The sequence below is a fragment of the Neolamprologus brichardi genome, chromosome 7, assembly GCF_056152115.1.
Source record: "Neolamprologus brichardi isolate AB-2024 chromosome 7, ASM5615211v1, whole genome shotgun sequence".
NCBI classification, from domain to species: Eukaryota; Metazoa; Chordata; class Actinopteri; order Cichliformes; family Cichlidae; genus Neolamprologus; species Neolamprologus brichardi.
The window spans coordinates 11,299,468-11,318,911 of record NC_142110.1 but is presented as its reverse complement, the minus strand read 5'-3'; the positions used below and the strand labels follow the sequence as shown (position 1 = coordinate 11,318,911).

The following is a 19,444-nucleotide window of genomic DNA, read 5'->3' as shown; positions in this document are numbered from 1 at the left end:
TCCTCTGTTCCTGTGCTGCCAAATTAATGTTATGCTGTATTGTTCTTGATGTGCTATTTTTTTGCTAATTACAATCACCCTGAAAGTTGATGATGATGATGATCATTATGATGACTTCATTTTTAAGTCTCAGGGCATTGATTGATGCCCAATTTGATTCCGCATTCAAACGTAAACTCACAGTAAGGGCATAGAGTTTCAATCACTCGTGCCAGTGGAGATTAATAATAGTAACACTATTCTTCTTGTCTCATTCTTTAGTGCCAGGTGACTCGGTCCAAAACTTGACGGCACAGATCTTCAGCTCCACGGTAATCATAGTGAGCTGGGACCCTCCTCTGGAGCCAAACGGACGCCCCTACTACCTGCTCACCTTACAGGAGGCAGGCATCGTTCCAAACATCTCCAACCAAAAGGCTCCAGCTGTCAACAAGACCATAAAGCACACCACAACTGACAACATCTTCCTGTTCACCAAACTCAGGAAATATTTCCCTTATGTGCTGACTGTTACCCCAGCAACTACTGCTGGCCCTGCCTACAACCATACAAGGACAATGTACCTGAGAACGGATGATGACAGTGAGTTTATTCACAGATATTCACCCATGCAATATGTCTTTATGCATTTGTTGTGGCACTGACATGTGTGCGGGTGTGTTTCCCTTTAGTTCCTAGTTCTGCTCCATTGTTGGTGTCCACCAGGAACCTGTCTTCGTCTTCCTTCGGTGTGGTCTGGCAACGCCCTCTGGAGGCCAATGGGGAGATAACAGAGTACACCCTGATTCTTGTTGGCCCGGAGGGCACCGACACAACGCATACCCCCAACACCTCGTTCGTCTTTACTAACCTACTTCCATACACAGCTTACAATCTCACAATTACGGCCGCAACTCGTAAAGGCTCGGGGCCTAGTCTGCTGCTGCAGCTGCACAGCGATGAAAGCGGTTAGTTTGAAAAAAAGAGTTTAAATGATTATAGTGGGATGGCAGAAACTTAATATTCTCTTCTCTATCTGCCCAACTTTATGATCCAGGTCCCACCTCTCCTCCCCGTAACCTGACTATATATAACCACACGGCAGTCTCTGTGTGGCTGAGCTGGGAGCCTCCTCTAGAGCCCAACGGAGTGGTGATAAAGTACGGATTTCGGATCCAAGACCTCATCACACAAACCGTCACACATCGGGTACTGTTAATTTCACACACTGAAAGCAGCCTCACAACAACAATAACACACACCTACACATACTCCAAGGACCCACTCAGTAAGAGTACACAGCTAATTTCACACTCCAGATGCTACTGAGCAGTAACATGATACTTAAACTCACCATCACATATGTGCTGATATAGACATATTATCCACTCCAGCAGTCAGATTTAATATCGTATGTATTTTCTGTGTGTTTGTTTGTTTGTCTGGGAACAAATGCAGAATTCCTCTGGTTCATCAACCACAGAGTATCTCGCAGGCTTCAAGCCCCACAGCTCCTATGAAATCAGTGTGAACAGTTTCACCAGAGTGGGCCATGGGAATCAGTTCAGCAGCCCTGTGTCCTTCACAACCAATGAGTCAGGTAAAATATACACTGTATACAAACAAGGGACACATGTAAACACAGATATAGGTTTCCTTTCTCAATTAGAGACTTGGAATGTTTTTTTGGGATGATAAGATTTGTATCAGGATGCCAAGTGGAGTGTGACTGTAGAAGTAGCAAAAAGAAAATGAGGCCATACAGCGAGACTTTCAATAGGCCTTGGGGCAATTCTGGCAACCCGTTAGGCGACTCAGGAAGGGGACCCAGCTTCTTGTATACAGTGGAGATGGAGTGCTGCTAACCTTGCCTGAGGATAGTCATGAAGTAGAAAGAATGCTTTAAGTACCTTCTCAATCTCAGTGACACGGTGTAGTGGAAGCAGAGTCTAGTGACTTGCCCATCACTGTGGCTGAGGTCACTGAAGTAGTCAAAAACTGTCCAGTGGCCAAGCCCCTGGATGGATGTAATTCGTCCTGGATGTTGTAAGGCTGTCTTGGTTGAGATTGCCTCTGCAGCATCACATGGATGTTAGACACAGTGCCTCTGGATTGGCAGATCAGGGTGGTGGTCCTTAGTTTCAGAAGGAATACATTCCTCAGTCTCTCACCAAAGGTCTAAGTCAGAGAGCTGAAGAGGAGACTCTGTCCAGTAGCTCATTGCCTTTACAACCAGGACTCATCTTTCTTACCAATTCTGTTTATAACTTTCATGAAAGGGATGGATAGAAATTCTGGAAATGGCCAAATTGCAAAGGGTTTCCACTTTATTGGCCTCAGAATTGCATCTCTGCTCTTTGCAGATGATGTGGTTCTTTGGGGCTCATCATGTGGGCCCCTCCAGCATGCTGTAAGATGGTTTGAAGCCAAGTGTGAAGCGGCTCCAATGAGAATCAGCAACTCTATGTCTGAGACCGTGGTAGTCAGTTGGAAAAGGGTGGAGTGACTAGCGGGTCTGGGACTCCACCCCAAGTGGCGGAGTTTAAGCATCTCAGGGTCCTGTTCACAAGTGAGGAGAGAGTGTATAGTTGATCTACATTCCTACCATTACTTATGGTCATGAGCTCTGGGTAGTGAACAAAAGAATAAAGCCCTGGATTCATCAGATGGCATCTTAAGAACAGCTTTCGGCCTTTAAATCTGTAGGATTTTCTTTACTTTTTGGGGCCAAGGACCACTTACGGGGAAGAAAACTTTTCCAAGACCCCTGGTTATGGATCTTTGGGGTCTCTAGACCAGAACCTACGTCTAATGAAGTTAATGGGTTAAATTGGAACAAGAATTCTGGCTATTCTACCAAACAGAAACTAAAATAATAAATGAAATGTGATAATTAGACATGTTTGATTTGTTGTGTCGTGTAGTGTCGCTTTTTTTGGACCAAGTATGTTTCTAGATCTTTAATAGTGAAGAAAAAAGATGCAGTTAGTCAATACAGATATTTGCACGTTAGTAATAAGTGTCAGTGTTCTGTACAAAAACCTGCAACCTTTTTAAGTTAAATGAAATAATAAACAGTTAATCTCGTGAGGTTCTTTAGTAAGGAAATCAACTGAAAGCTAAGACTTGGGTTAACAACATCACTATCTTGTGTCTTTCTCTGTCTGCAGTGTCTGACGCTGTAGGGAATCTGTCTTGCTCAGGATTGAGCTGGGATTCAATTCTGTTGTCTTGGGAAATTCCTGCCAATCCTAATGGGCAGATCATTTTTTATGAGATTCAATTGGAGGTAGACCAGCAGTCCTATAAACATGAGGCCCATACACCAGAGTACACAGTGACTGGGCTGTCGCCAGACCAGGAATATGCTCTCTCTGTAGCTGCTGTAAACTCTGCAGGACCAGGAGACAGATTAAACTGTACAGCTTCCACCCTTTCAGAATCAGGTAGTCAAATCTTCTTGTACTGCATTTTGCATAACCACCACAAGTGAATAATTGATTAAACCTTGTTGTCTCCTGACAGTTCCTGCTGCCCCTCGATTCCTCACCATCTCTCAGGTCACACCTAACAATGTGACACTTCAGTGGGCTCCACCACATTCTGTTCCAGGCCTGCTTAAAGAGTATCACATCATTGCACAGCTGATTTCAGCTAACTGTGAATCAAGCATATCAGTTAAAGCTCAGTCAACCCCGAAGGACGACCTGGCCCTGCTTTGCATTGAACATAAAGTGACAGTGTCGATAAATGCTTCAGATGCGGAACAGGAACAAAGCTTCACAATCCATCCCGTGGCCAAATACAGATACTACCGCTTCAAAGTTGCTGCCGTGACCAACGCTGGAGTCGGAGACTATACACAGTGGAAATATAAACGCACCATGGCAGGAAGTAGGAATGACATTGACGACATGACCTTTTTGTGTTGCCAGATAGCCAGAGAGATTTCCCGCTTAGTCAGACCTTCATGACCAATATTTGACAAATAATTACTTATTTGTTTTCAGACGTACCAGCAAAATTACACAGCTTGTCTGATGTTTCATTAGCAACACGAGCAAACACAGGCATGGTCAGTTGTTTTATTCTGAAAGATGTCTTTAGATGTTATATCAATATAGTTTAGCAGTGTGTAATTAAGTAGTAATTACCAAAATACTAAGGCTGTTGTAACATCATTATTACACATGTGTTTGACAAATGAAAGAGAAAAAAGTAATAATTATGGTATAAATGGGTTAAATAGAAGCTGAATAAGAAATTATACTGATATTTATTGGACTGCACATGTAATGAATCTATATGCCAATCTAAAATACAACATATGATGACATCTAACAACTGCAAAACTACAGGAAAGGCATTTTAAGTGAGGTGGACCAAGTGATCCCTGCTAATCCCAAAGAATGATCAGTTAACACTAATGCAACAAAAGTACCTTTTTATTAATGTAAACATGTTAAGATTTAGCAATTAAAGTATTAAAATTGTTAGTCATGCCAATAACCTATAATACCTAATACATTTGCAATGACATGTCCTGCATTGCTGCAGTAATTTTATTATCTAATATGTTCCGGCCAAATTAAATACTCGACCTCTCCTGCCAAGTACAACTAATGTATGCAGGAAAGTCTTCAGCTCATTAATTCAGTATTTAGAACAAAGAAAATATTAATTACCTTATCTTGTTTAGTCTTGTTTGATTCATCTAACCGGAGCCACTCATTTTTCAGTTTTCAGTGTTTCTCTCATTCCCTTCCTCAGACCCCGATGCTCCTCCTCGTGACCTGAAAGTGACTTCCACCTCCAACAGCTTTCACATTGCGTGGGACGCTCCAGCTGTTCTCTCTGGACTGACTTCTTATCTTGTGCAGGTCATCTCGTTAGACTGTGTTTGTCACAAATATGAGCATGTCACCAATGAACTGTAGAACAAAATTCTTAGAACAGCTCAACAGGGTATTATGTTGTTCAGGCTTTTTCAAAAAACAGTAGCAATTTAAGTACAAGGCTATAAAAGCAATCCAGTATAACTTAATAACTTTTCTATATAATGTCCTGTAATGCCAGGTGGATGGTCCCGGGGTGAATATCTCAATAGTCAGGACTCCAGGGGAGTTGATGACCATTGTTGTTACTAACTTGACGGCTTTCAGTCGTTACTCTGTGACTATCACTGCCTTCACTGGTGACTTGGAGCACGCTAGCAGTGATGGGAAAGCCATTGGACCCATTTACTTTCAAACAAAGGAGGAGGGTACGTCTTCACATTGTAGTGCCTGCACCACCTTCTGCCCACTTTTAGAGTTGACCAAATTAATACTGTTGTCTTGTATCTGACCCTAGAACCTAAAGACCCTCCAAAGAATGTGACAGTTTCAGTAATCCCAGAGGAAGTGCGTGCTGTGAAGTTGACCTTTAACCCTCCAGAGGAGCCCAATGGAAACATTACAGAATACATTGTATACATCTTTGAGAAGGACCAGCTGGTCAGAAACATTAGCCTTAACATCATCCAAAAAGAGAATAACACGATGGATGCTGTAATAGAAGGGCTAAAGGGAGGACGAACCTACAGTTTACAGGTAAAAAACACACCGCTGTGTGAAGTGAATTCTTTTCTTTTCATTGCAAACTTGAGATTCGGTGTGTAAGTTCTCCATGTAAGAAAAACAATCTCCCCAAAAAATTATAAAACAAATATACAGTATTGTGCAAATGGTTCATCAGATGGCTCAGATTATCCAACATCATGGTTGTAGTGTAAGTTTACAGTGAAGTAAGTATACTTGCGACCAAAAGTGTCTTTTCATTCCCTTGTGTGCAGACTCATGCTGGCATACACCGCAGTTCTTCTAAAAGTTTTCCCTCCGATTCCTGGAAAATTCCCAGTGGAAAAATTTAACAGGCCTCGTAACTCAACTGATAATGTACTCCCTGGCTATGAAACTGTGGGCTCTGTCTCTAAAAAACTGCAGCTTCATCTCTAAATTGTAGCTGGAACTCTGAGCACTGGTGATAATTCTCGAAATGAAATTTGGATCAGCTTGAGATAGTTGGTTCTTGCTCTGTAAGTTTGACGTTGTAGGTGAAGTAAAAGCACAATTGGCCAGAACAGGGCTTCCATGGACCAACTTAAAGCTTTAAGAGCAATTCAAAGATTGCTCTTAAAGGAAGGAGACAACAAGGAGACAACTGAAGGGGAAACTTCAGCTATAGAACTTTATGATCTCACCAGCGCACCTATACTAGCCAAACAACCAAGCCTACCATCAACCAAAAGCTTGGAGTTGTTAAACTTTTCAATGCTTTAATTCCTTTCTGTGCTGGTCTTTCTTACTTTTGTATTCCCTTCTCTCTTGTGCTTGTCTGACTGCAGATTTCAGCAAAGAACGGGGCTGGCAAGAGCCCACTCAGCTCACGTGTCCTGATTACTACAGGGATCAAAGGTACAAGCCCGTCTGTCTTGTCTGTGCTCTGCAATGCTCCAGAGTCTTTCTTTCTTGATGCAGCAGTGCAGCATAGTGTGAGACAGAAAACTACCACTGCACAGTATTATTGCTCGGCATTCAGGGCCGCTCTGATACAGTAAATGTATCTTGGCAGTATTATTAGATGGGTGCTAATTATGCATTTATTCCAGCCTGTTTGCCGTGTTATATATGTAAATGTGGCAGATTAAAAGTACATCTTCTCACACAGACGCAACTTCTGCGCACACACGTGTGTGTGTGTTTCTGGGTGTGCTCATGTGTGTGGTTGTGTGTGTATGTGTGTGTTTCAGCCCCATCCAAGCCAACCCAAAAACCCCAGGCAATGCTGAGCTATGGAGGGGTTGCCATGGTTACCCACAGGAGTATCACCATCCACATGCCTGCATGTTTCTATAGTGACGACAATGGACCAATCACAAAAATTCAGGTCATCGTGGCCGAGTCAGGGGGTATGACTCTTAAAAAACATTGACAGCCATCACTTTTAGTTGGATACACTCGACTCGGGCGTTTGCCTTTGTATGTGTGTGTGTTTTAAATCAGAGTTTACACTATGTTACTTTGTCCCTACCTCAAAGAAAAAAGCAAGTAAAAACTTAAGCAGCTGAAATTTGACTTGGCCTCTTTGCACTTCTTCTCCTCTCTAACCTTTATCTTGCCACAGTGAAGGACAACAAGAACGTGACCAACTGGAAGAGCGCGTACAATGATCATCCCGTCCCTTACTTTACTGACTCAGGGTTCACCAACCCCCCGTGCAGTGACTCAAGTATGAATGCACATCTCAGAGGTGTGTTTAGAGATGGTTGGTCACAGAGGTACAACCAAACTGCTGCAGAATATGTGATCGGCAAGAGCGATGACTGCACGGGCAACAACACTGAGCATTTCTGCAATGGACCTTTGAAGCCTAACTCTGTCTATGTGTGAGTGCGCCACATACACAGTCTAATAAAAAAAAGAACTTTTTTATGTTTATTGTTAGTAAAAGCTAATGCAAAGTCTTGTGTGCTGTCTTATATTTACCAGGTTTAAGTTCAGAGCCACTAACATCAACGGGGAATACACAGACTCTGAATACTCGGAGCATATCAAAACAGGTACTGCTGTACTAAGGAAACGGGTAACCTGTGTGGCAAAGCCCTCTACTTTTTTTGAATTAATGTTTATCATTCTGTGAATTCTTCTCTGTTAAGGAGTATGGGGAAATTTACTAATGCATCATTTTATTGTAAAATTAATGACCAATACGTGAGTTGCTTTATTGCCATTTCTGTGACCCTCCAGCTCCAGGCGATGGGCTGTTGACCAGAGAAGAGCAGATAATTCTGGGCGTTCTGCTCTCCTTCTTCTTGGCTGTGTTACTCATCCTCATCATCTGTGGCTCAGTCAAGTAAGATGGCGAAAGACACTCACTCATTTGCATATATTAATAGTCTTAATCGTGGCTAGTTGAGCATTACACCATTTGAAAACAAAACTTCACTCATTTTACACATGTATTTGTATCATTATTTACCTGTTTGATTTATTGACATGTCAGGATCCACCAGCGTAAAAAGGAAGGTGGGACGTATTCGCCCAGAGAGGCAGAGATCATAGAGACTAAGTGTAAGCTGGATCAGCTGATCGCCGTAGCAGATATGGAGCTAAAACAAGAAAAACTCAACCAGTAAGTTTGTGCTAGTTTTAATCTAAAAGCGTCACTTTGACGAATATAACATGCACATTTCAGGCAACCGAATTAGGGTGCGTACTACATGACTTCAGGCTTAATTTAGCCTCTCCAAACACGATCTTAAATCTCAGGCAACAAGACAAAAAATGCCTTTGCTGCAGCCAACTTGATGTGCGCTCCTGTCAGCACAAAATCTTCTAGTGTTGTAGAGTTTGTGCAGAAAATAGCAGCAGCACAGAGACACAATGCAGCACTAAAGTGGCTTTATAATTTATCTTCAGTTCTCTGCAGAACAGACAAGTCTTCCTGTCTCCTTTCTCCCACCATCCTCTCAGACAAATTTAGCATCTAGCTTTACTAGGTTTTTTTTTGTCTTTGGCACAAACAAGAGTGCAGACACTAAGTGGTGCAAGCTGCTCTTCATTTACAAGCTGCAATTTTGAATCTGGTGAGAATCAAACTCAGGTTTAGTTGTTGTTTATAATTTCTGAGTGCCACCGATGTATAGCAGTAAACTTGAGGAAAAATAATATGTACGCACTATAAACACTGGTTTATAATCCGATTCATTAATCAGCAGCTAATAGGTAGAGCAGTTTGTCCAATAAGCAGAAATGTTACTGTATATATTATACTGCCAAATGCTTTGTAATAGTAAATCCTCTATATATATATCTACACTGTTCCAAAAAATAGTAATGTCAAAGTATCTTACTGTATATTTTACAGCTTTGTACTGTCTTTTTAGAATATCATGAAATTTACATAAGTAGACTGTGATTTTACATGTCAAAGGTAAAATAACATAACATCACTGTAAATATAGTAAAACACAATTGTCTTGTTTTTTTTGTACATATGCATATTTAGATTGTAAAAATACATTCAGAAGTGTATCATAATTTCACAAATATTTGTCTGTCATGTGAGAGAATGATCTGCTAAATTCAAATGTAATACTATGGAAAAATATATAAAATGATCGAAAATTAATGAGAATAATCAATAATTAAAGGAGTATTTGAATTATAATTTTGCTGAAAATTTCATGTCATCTAGGTCTGATTCAATAATTCAGAGGTAACAAGTGAAAATATAATTAATAAGAATAAAAACTAAAAAAAAAAACATATAAAACATTGCACGTCCACGCTGTGCTAATTATATATTTTAAAAAATAAATGTAGAGGTAGGAATTGCAATTAATATAAATCTCAAAGTATTCACAACATTCCTGAACAGAAATAGGCCTCTGCACCTGGGGTGAGGGTGTGGCCATGAAAACAATGTGACATGCCATTGGATGTTGGGACACATAATAACATGACGCTAAGCATCGGCCAATGAATGTGAACTAACAACCACAAGGTCGCGGGTATGGCAGCACTGTAGGAAAAAATCCTAATATAATTTTTTTTACTGTGCATTTTACAGTTTTGTTCTGTTCTTCTAGAATATCATTAAAGTTACGTAAATAGACTGTGACTTCACATTTCAAATGTAAATTAACGTTAAATCACTGTAATGTGATAAAACATAATTTTCATGATTATTAAATGTATCTGTCTGTACATATGCATATTTAGATTGTTAAAATACATTCACAAATGTAACATGATTTCACAAATATCTGTCCGTTATTTGAAAGATCGAACTGTTGAATTCAAATGTAATGCTATGGAAAAGTATATAACATGATTCCTATAAGCTTGTGTTACATCACACAAGTATTATTATCAATGCTATTTAGGGCGATCGTGGCTCAAGAGTTGGCAGTTTGCCTTGTGATCAAAAGGTTGCTGGTTCGAGCCCCGGCTCGGACACTCTCGGTATTGTGTCCGTGGTCAAGACTCTTCACCTACTGGTGATGGCCAGAGGGGCCGATGGTGCGATATGGCAGCCTCGCCTCTGTCAGTCTGTCCCAGGGCATGCAATCCATTATTATTTAAACCACCTGTTAACTGTATATTTCTGTACATTTACGTATTATGATTCATATTGCCACATTCATTGACCTTGTTTATAGGTAATTTCATTGTTTCATCACGTTAAAATGTTCCTAATTTAATGTCTAAAAGCACTTGGAAAAGGCAGAATCCCATGTAAAATTAGCGCAACAAACTCTATTTTCATTACTGAAAATAACTGTATTTTCATGAGAAAGTTATTTCCTGTTATTTTACGGTAGTATTTTGGCGCCCCACTGGCTGGAATATTACTGTTTTTTTACGATTTGTTTTTTTTCCCTATTTATAGATAATTTCATTGTTTAATCACATTAACATGTTCCTAATTTAATGTTTAAAATCACTTGAAAAGGCAAGATTCCATGTAAAATTAGCGCAACAAACTGTATTGTCATTACTGGAAATAACCGTATTTTTACGAGGAAGTTCTGTTATTTTACGGTAGTATTTTGGCGCCACAGCTGCCGGAATATTACCGTTTTTTTAAGATGTTTTTTTTAACAGTGTAGCCATTAACAATGCATAAATAGATTTTGCCATTTAAACAACCTCTAAGTGAACCCCTTCCTTCCACAACATTTAAAGAATACTGTCAGCCACATACTGACAAAACACAACAGAAAACAAAAATAAAGAGGTCCATGTAGGCAAGTAAATGTGTCTGTCTTCAGGAAAAGTTGACCGTGTACGAGCATTAAAACACAGAACCTAATTACAAGAAGATAAATACAAGTTCTTCCCTGCAGAGGATAATTGCTACTTATCTCTTCTAATTAGGCAATTGATAAAGGATGCAGTTCCTGAGGACAGTTTGACAACCACTCTTTTTAAGTTTCAAACAAGCAAAAAAATGTGAACCAAAATATCCATACGCAGTTCACATTGCGGTCATTAGGACAGATTCTTTTCTATGCTTTGTTGTAACCAGACTCTCTTCCCAAGTTAGGTGATGAAACGAGGTCTCTATACACACTACCTCTCTCACAAGAATATCCATCTTCTTCTTTTGGCTGCTCAATGCCTCCATGTCACTCTATCCATAGCATCCTCTCCTCTGTCACTTCCACCCTCTGCATGTCCTCCATCACTACATCCACAAACCTCTTCTTCTTTTTTTCCTCTTGCCTGGCAGCTTAATTTTCAACATCATTTGCAGTTTACAACAATTTATATTTGGCAATGTGGTCAGGCAGAGCATTAAAGGGAGGAGATAGACTGGAGATGGGTTGCAAAGGGAGCTGCAGGTGCAGCAGCAACAGGAGACAAGTTCAAGCAACTTAATATATATTTTCCAGTTAGATGCATAGAAGGGTACCAGCTAAGTCCTTAGCTGATGTGCCCTTGCACTGAGGTCATCTATTTTCAGCTGATCTACATTAAATGAGGACTGTCCTTGACTCTGTGGTATGCCTGCACTAATGCTTTGCTGAGTTTCATATTAAAATAACACACATTTCATTGTATTTAGCCAGATTTCTTCCGCACAACTTAAGCACCTGCATTTGCTCGCTTAGGCTTTTGTTTTTCTCTCACTGAGCACTTCTCTCCCACCAGGTATTCTTCATTCTTCTTTCGACGGAAAGAGATTTATGTGATCCAGTAAGTTGGGCTTTTAGCATGTGTGTGGCACATTTTGTTGCATATATCTGTTTGTAAGCTGTAGTCTGCTTTGCGTGCATGTGTGTCATCACAGTGTTACTCATTAAGCTTTCATTAATTAATCCATCTGTGCCGCTTAGTAAACCTTCAGTGGAGATCAAAAGTTGAACAAATCAGTGACATCAATGTATTACCTACAAACTGCTCCCTATTCTCCATCAATGTCAGGGAAGCTGGAGAGTTGCTGACAGACCTCTGCTTAAGACCATTTTAATTTGTTTGCCAACTTGTTATCTAAAATTTGCTCGGAAGGCTTAGCACTCTTGTAGGGTACTAATGTGTAAGCTTTATCGATGGCTGAGGATCTGCGTAGCTGCATGTCACAGCGCTGCAACAAGAAGGCTTCCCCGGGGGAATAGCTGCATTCAATTGATGCTACTGATGTTCACATATTCCTTTAGAACAAAACATCAAAGTCTGTGTCGATGTTTAACCAAAGCGATTAAAAAATGGTTAACCGTCCCTGCCTTCAACACATCGCCATGTTCTGTCTGAAGTGGGGATCCGTTCAGTTCTGTCGTGGACAGAAAATGCTGTCGTGTGGGCTGTGATTACTGAGTGAATTTGTTTATATTGGTTGATTTTTACTGTCTATTTTTATCCAGGCTGCTCAGCTACAGGAAATCACTCAAGTAAGTCGCCCTGTGTAAATATTTCAAATATGCACACAGTGCAGTATGAAAGAGTCTGCCCTGTGCTGCTTAGTCTTGCTTGTATCCTTGAATGTGTTTAAAGAAACTCACATATAGGCGTAGAGTTACTGTGCATCCTCTTCTGCTTCTCACATTCAGTGCATTTCTCCCCCGCCCTCACCGACAGGCCTGTCAACAAGAAGTCTTTTCTGCAGCATGTAGAGGATCTGTGTGCCAATGACAATTCCAAGTTCCAGGAGGAGTTTTCTGTACGTGTTTCTTTACAACCTTACCCTGTGCATGCCAGACCAATAAATAAACTATAAATACAAAAACAGAGGTAAAATAGATAAAGTTAAATATATACATTCATATGCCATTAAATGTAGATTATTAACAGATTATTAAAAATTAATGTAGAGAACATTTTATAAAGTTACCCCAATTTTGCCTTCAATTAAATTGTCCTTATTAATTACAAGTCTTTTTGCATTTTTTTATACATCTGTGCTTCTTCATGCAAATGTGTCATTCTGTAATTTGATCCAGATTTCACCTATTAGTTGATCAACACCAGCTACATGGTAAATGCCTAGGTTCTTCAGAAATGCTGCTGATACTTTAAATACTTTAAAAATACTGTTTTTTTAATAATAGTTGGTAAATAATTCTGTTTACATCTTCACGTGAATACATAAAATGAGTATGTATGTGATATCTCTGGGTTACTGGGTTACAGGATTTGATGTATTTGTCAAGAAATACAAAGGCAAAGCAACAAAATAACAAACTCAGGTTTTTATTCTAAGTTTGATCTCTCAGAGAATCATAATATTCAACCACTAGAACAATTTTTCTCTCTTTAGGAATGCAAATAAATAACTGTAATTTGTCACTCTAATCAAACTTGCTTTGTTTTTATTCAGCTTTTCAATGATAATAACAATAATTATATTTTAATTATATTTTAGCATGAAAATATTTTTTTTTTTTAAAGAACTTGGGGATACTGGTTGTTTTAACCATACAGAAACATACAAAATGATTTTGATAGTAGATTTGTAAAGCAGTGTTAATACAGTAGATGAAAATCTTAAGATATACATGGAAAATGAATGACTACAATAATAAATAAATACAGAAGAAAATGAAAAACTAGTGGTTCATATTACATTTAATACATTAGATAATTCACTAATTTTTGACCTTAGATGTTTCAGTAATGCATAATTTTAAAACTAAACCTGTTCTACCATTTACATACATATTAGATAATATTTTCTGAAGTCAAAAGGACTGTGAGTTTTATTTTTGAGTTTGCCAGCAGGAAATGGGTGAGTAGTCACCTGTTTTTACTTTTATCTTTCACTCACTCGTGGCCCTTGATTTTACTTTGGCAAAAAGTGTAGCCTTGACCTTTGTGTGTTTCTGTGAATACTGATGTGTTATATTTTGTCCATCCAGGAACTCCCAAAGCTGCTGCAGGACCTGGCCACTACAGACGCTGACCTGCCGTGGAACAAGTCCAAAAATCGTTTCCCAAACATCAAACCTTGTATGTTGCCAGGCTGAAATTAGTTTTTCAAGGCCGTTGCGCCTACAACGTACCAGAATTGTTCCTATCTCGCATTGCTGTTTGCTTCACTGTGGTCGCATTTCATATATTTAAATTCAGCTGTATTATTATCCCTGTACTGTTTTTAGATAATAACAACCGAGTGAAACTGCTGTCTGAACCTGGCACTGCAGGCTCAGACTACATCAATGCCAGCTTTGTCTCAGTGAGTACAAGTTAGTCACGATTCTGTCAGATAGACATCCACATGCATAAGGGTAGATGTAAGCCTCCCCGTCTCCTTTTTTCTGTGTCTGTAGGGTTATTTGTGTCCCAATGAGTTCATAGCCACCCAGGGCCCTCTGCCGGGCACTGTGGCTGATTTTTGGAGGATGATCTGGGAAACGGGAACCCGCACTATCGCCATGCTCACTCAGTGTTATGAGAAAGGCAGAGTGCGTATGAGAGATTTGTCACTGTTAGAAAAAAACCTCACTGCTATTAGCATTCAGAGTACAAGCCAGTATTTGGGCTTCATTCCCTGGATGCTTATGTCTGCTCTAAAGAGCTGATGTATGTGTGTGTGGGTGTGTGTGACATTTCAGATTCGATGTCACAAGTACTGGCCTGAAGACAACAAGCCGATGTCAGTGTTTAGTGACATTCTCATCTCAAAGGTGTCAGAGGAAGTCTTTCCTGACTGGACTATCAGAACTCTGAAAGTAGAAAAGGTATGGCGCCAATAACCTCCGTCAAGTGAGCATTCACCGGCTACCATGCACACATGCACACTTACAGTGCACACATGACTTGAAATATATGTGTGCATGCAATAGTAATATTAGTTCATGTCAGTGATACAGTATTGTTTGGTCTATTTGTGCACCTAGAAAGTGGAGATACTTAAAAAAATTGCATGTTTTTACGAGTCACCTGCAGTGCTCAGGTTCTGCTCTACTATATCAGTGTTATTTTAATTCTTCGCTAAGTGGTTGCTAGGCAACATGGTGCCATTTTATTATTATTATTTTATGAGGATAAATTGGCTTTTTTTGTTTAGTTTAGTTCTTTTATTTTTTTACAATTAAAAAAGAAAAAGCAACTTCTCTTTTCGTCAAAAAATAACTAATAAGATTTAAAAGACTAAACAAAAATAAAAACCATCTGCTAATATGCCCCCACTTCTCCAGCTCCTCTAATGAATGACCCTTTGAAAAGGTTTGCTTTAAAAAACCTTTGGTTTATTAAAACAGGCTGAACAATTTACACTTCTGGCAAACTAAAGTACAGGTTTACTGGTTTATTGATGAGCGAATAACATGGAAAAACTTGATGAAGAACAAAAAGGCATTAAACTGATTAAGTATGGAGGAAACAGCATCATCCACTGACTGCAAAGACAACATTTTTGCTTTATTAAGGGGTGCAGGTGGAAAAAGTGATTCAGTGATGTGCATAAGGTAGCCATCAGAAGACACTGTTGAATGTAAAGTAATGTTGGGACTCCAGCTACCCTTTTCAAGCTGAACTGGTATTTATGTCGAGCTCTTCCAGTTTTATAGGAATTTGGGAGCAGGAAATAATTTTACCTACAGCCAATAAGGAGAGCTCTAAGTTCAGACTTGTCTTTTGAGACTCTTGGTGTCAAAAGCACTGGTTTCTTAGTAGAACCTGTAACATGAATTTTAAAAGTAATGGTGGCACTGCCCAATTTTGGGGTGATAAATTATAAAATTATCAGAATTTTATGTTATATAAGAAAATATATAAAAAAAAAATCTTGTAAACTCTATGTAATAAAGCTGAATGATAGGGGAGGCTTTACATCTTTTTAGAACTACATGTGTTTCATAGGAAACCAGAGTGTAGGCCTCTCTAACCATCTTGTTTTGGTAGTAAGATGTGCAGGCATATTGACGATGCTCACACAAACTTTTAGTTTGGAATTACATTTCTGGTTACATTAAGAAAGTTTTGTTTTGACATTTCTCCATCAGTAGTTTGGTGGCTTGAGAGAGCCTACATCCTTTTAATTAAATTTGTTCATTGTTAGAAAAATAATAAATGTTATCTCTGTTATCGCTGAAAAAAATCTGCCATAAAAACAGAGTTTATACTTGACTTCCTGTTATGTGTGTTCCTGTCCTGCAGCATGGGCACTACATTTTGGTCCGCCACTTCAATTACACATCATGGCCTGAGCACGGCGTTCCAGAGTCTTGCAGTACGCTCATTAAGTTTGTCAAAGCTGTCCGAATGCACAGGCAGGACAATAGCACTATTGTTGTCCACTGCAGGTACGCTATCAGCTTCATGTAAGGGAGACTAACATTGCATGAACTATAGCTAAATATTTAATTTTTGGTCATTAAAATTGAGTCTCATATCAACAGATTATCAATAAATGCTTCACTGTCAGTAATTTCATATCCTCTTTTGTATTACACCTACAAACAAGACCTAAATCCTTTTGTGTGGTATAACAGTACAGCTGAAAGTATAATGGCATTTGCTCTCTTGCATTTTCTTTAGCGCTGGCGTAGGAAGAACAGGTGTGTTTATTGCTTTGGATCATCTTATTCAGCATGTCAGAGATCATGACTTTGTCGATATTTATGGGCTGGTGGCTGAACTGCGCAGCGAGAGGATGTGTATGGTACAGAATCTGGTAAGTTTACCATAAGTGCAGCAGTATGTTATCCTTTTGCATGTGAGCTTCATGATAAATAGAATAAATATGATTTTTTATTTATTTATCCTAAGTTCTTCCAATAAACTTAAGAATCATCAAAGACTGACAAATGGAAATGTAGCTGCCCTACTTTTTACTTTGTACCCTGCTGTGATCTCATCCCCATCAGAAGATATTCGGAAAATTTTAGTATTGACAAAGGGAATGATTTGGCGGTGGATTAAAAGCAAGCGCTGAGCAGGATTCCCTCTTTTGAATCAGCTTGAACCTTTCCTATATTTACCCTAGTGTTTACTTGTGGACTGCTGATTTGTCTGTCAGTGCCTGTATAGACTCTCTGCCTGCTGTGGTTACTGTGCTTCTTCTGTGTAATTGTTTTCTTGTTGCTAGACTTTCTCCACGTCTTTGTGTCCATTATCTGGCTGTGGGATTTGAGCCTGTAGTGTCTGCAGCTATGAGAGCTGTGCTTGCTGAAGGCATGATTCTTTGAGAGTTCAGTTTTCAGTGTGCCAGGCTAGCTATTAGTACAATGCCTGAGGACATCATTCATATTGATTATTTTACAAACTCATAAATGTCCTTGCTGAGACTCTGAAGCAGAGTGCCTTTTTCAGACGGCTTTAAAAGGACACTTTAAAAGTTTTCTACAGTCATTGATTTGAGCTACTTATGTGTTTATGGCATCAAAGGGTTGATGTTGTTGTAAAAGTCCATCAGATTTTGCAAACGTAGTCCAGTTTCCTGCTGAAATAAAAAGACCATGAATGACAATTATAATTAATTACAAAAGCCACAAGTACTCAAACCACACATAGGACTAAACAATACACTTGAAACGTCAAAGACTGGGACTGTACTGGCTAATAGACTCTATCATTCATAGTTCAGTATTCATGAATTACACAACTGCTGTTAGTTCAAACTATAGAGATAAGGACAAAATTATTTGGGAATATAGTTGGGAAGTATTTCAAGTCCTGTTAAACAGAATAAGGAGTTTTTAACACATTTCCAAACATCCTAGTTTGACTATTGCTAATAGACAGCTGTGTTTTGTGCTGGATAACAGCTTACAGTCATTTACAATCATGTTCCCTGAGCAATCCCAGCCAGCTTTGCTTTGACTAATCTCTCAAATTTCAGTTCACCCCAAAGATTTTCGATGGGATTCAATTTCAGGCCAGTTCACTTTGATCTTCTGGACGTAGTTTTTCACCATGTTTTTGGTTGTTGTCATCTTGGAAGACAGAGCGACAACCCAGAACCAGTTTTTCTGCACTGCTGAGTGCTTGAAGTTTTCTTTCAAAATCCTTTATTTGAAAGTAATGAAACTAAATAAAACGTCCAAAGCAAAAACCACCAAGAGGTGTTGTCGTCACAGCCATTAAGATACCAAAGTATTTTTGCACATCTCAAATCATCCATCTATTCATTCATTATTTTAACCACTTAATCACCAAGTAAAGCAGCAAGAAATTTTGAGGAGGGTTGGCTGGACAGGTCACCACTTCTCACAGAGATGCAAAGCCATTCACACACAGCCAATTTACATGTCTCTGGCTTTAAATCACCTCTGTTAAGTTTTAGTTCTGAAAAATAAATCAAGTGGTACAATCTTCGTACCACAGCAATTCAAACTTAATCTGCTTTTCCCACTCTTTTGTTAGGACTATATCATTGTTCATATCAACATCTGTTCTTTGTGCGATTAATGCAAAAGAACATATGGTCTGAATAAGCAGAAATATGTCTATGCATATGTGTGCTGTCAGGCCCAGTACATCTTCCTGCACCAAAGTACGCTGGAACTTCTAAACAACAAAGGCAACAGCCAGTCGATATGGTTTGTTAGCTACTCTGCTCTGGAGAAGATGGACTCCCTGGATGCCATGGAAGGTAAATATATGAGGTCATACTTAAAAAAACAAACAAACATGCAGCTCAGTGCTCACCTCATAAGGTTTTATTGCTCTTCAGGTGATGTTGAACTGGAATGGGAGGAGACCACTATGTAAAAAACTGACTAAGGAACATCTGTGAGATTTCTTTGGGGTGATCCTGGATCCTCTGTGGGCAGATCCTGGAGATGGAGAGGTCCATCCAGACAAACCAAAGTAAGAGCAACAAGAGATGAATATCTGCACTCAACGATCTGTCTGAAGAACTCCACTCAGTCCACTTCAAAATCTATTCCCAGCACAGTCTTCTTTATATTGAACTTTTTGAACACTTGTTTCCAAAGACACTGCGAGGGAAAAAAGTGAAGAGCAGGGACAAAGTTCCGAAAGGACAGGAATAAATGAGAAATTGTGAGCTGATCGTGAGAGCTCTATCACAAGTGTAAGCCTACAGGTATTTGCACAAATCGATTTCACTGTCTTATTATTATTATGTATTATGTTCATATCATCTGTGTTTTTTTTAAGGTATTTTTTTTCAGCCAAAGTGGTGTTGGGGCTTTTCAGTCTCTTTATAACTGTGTTGAGATGTTCGTTATCTTTTCTCAAGAGTGATTTGCAAAATAAAAGAAACAATCGAGACTTTCTCCACTTGACTGTTTCATCAAATGTCTGCACTTTGACGTTGCAGTAGGGAGTTACAAATTAGTGAGTCTTGCTGTTTCAACAAGGGAAGTCTGCAGTAGCTTAATAGCTAACATAACCGTTAAATCCAAGGCTGTGGTTATATACTCACTAGGCACTTTGTTGGATGCATCATTTCAGCTGCATATTAGCACACACATCAGGAACATTTAAGCATTCGGCTTGAGACGACCTGCAGA

At 39.2% G+C, this 19,444-nt stretch overlaps 1 protein-coding gene across 2 annotated transcripts in view; it reads left to right on the top strand.

Moving 5' to 3' along the window:
* Nucleotides 1-19,193, top strand: part of ptprq (protein tyrosine phosphatase receptor type Q) — a 44,129-nt gene extending 24,936 nt beyond the window's left edge. For both annotated transcript variants that reach the window (XM_087843102.1, XM_087843101.1), the window contains 26 exons: nucleotides 262-582; nucleotides 672-947; nucleotides 1,037-1,188; nucleotides 1,438-1,579; nucleotides 3,150-3,425; nucleotides 3,505-3,873; nucleotides 4,750-4,859; nucleotides 5,056-5,242; nucleotides 5,332-5,570; nucleotides 6,365-6,434; nucleotides 6,770-6,928; nucleotides 7,144-7,405; nucleotides 7,509-7,579; nucleotides 7,767-7,872; nucleotides 8,023-8,151; nucleotides 11,679-11,723; nucleotides 12,389-12,415; nucleotides 12,603-12,684; nucleotides 13,880-13,970; nucleotides 14,120-14,196; nucleotides 14,291-14,425; nucleotides 14,576-14,701; nucleotides 16,122-16,267; nucleotides 16,503-16,638; nucleotides 18,435-18,558; nucleotides 18,640-19,193. In XM_087843102.1, coding sequence (XP_087699228.1) covers nucleotides 262-582; nucleotides 672-947; nucleotides 1,037-1,188; nucleotides 1,438-1,579; nucleotides 3,150-3,425; nucleotides 3,505-3,873; nucleotides 4,750-4,859; nucleotides 5,056-5,242; nucleotides 5,332-5,570; nucleotides 6,365-6,434; nucleotides 6,770-6,928; nucleotides 7,144-7,405; nucleotides 7,509-7,579; nucleotides 7,767-7,872; nucleotides 8,023-8,151; nucleotides 11,679-11,723; nucleotides 12,389-12,415; nucleotides 12,603-12,684; nucleotides 13,880-13,970; nucleotides 14,120-14,196; nucleotides 14,291-14,425; nucleotides 14,576-14,701; nucleotides 16,122-16,267; nucleotides 16,503-16,638; nucleotides 18,435-18,558; nucleotides 18,640-18,677 — 3,896 coding nt within the window. In that variant the 3' untranslated portion in view covers nucleotides 18,678-19,193. The remainder of the gene's footprint in view (nucleotides 1-261; nucleotides 583-671; nucleotides 948-1,036; nucleotides 1,189-1,437; nucleotides 1,580-3,149; nucleotides 3,426-3,504; nucleotides 3,874-4,749; nucleotides 4,860-5,055; nucleotides 5,243-5,331; nucleotides 5,571-6,364; nucleotides 6,435-6,769; nucleotides 6,929-7,143; nucleotides 7,406-7,508; nucleotides 7,580-7,766; nucleotides 7,873-8,022; nucleotides 8,152-11,678; nucleotides 11,724-12,388; nucleotides 12,416-12,602; nucleotides 12,685-13,879; nucleotides 13,971-14,119; nucleotides 14,197-14,290; nucleotides 14,426-14,575; nucleotides 14,702-16,121; nucleotides 16,268-16,502; nucleotides 16,639-18,434; nucleotides 18,559-18,639) is intronic.
* The last annotated feature ends 251 nt before the right edge of the window (nucleotides 19,194-19,444 follow it).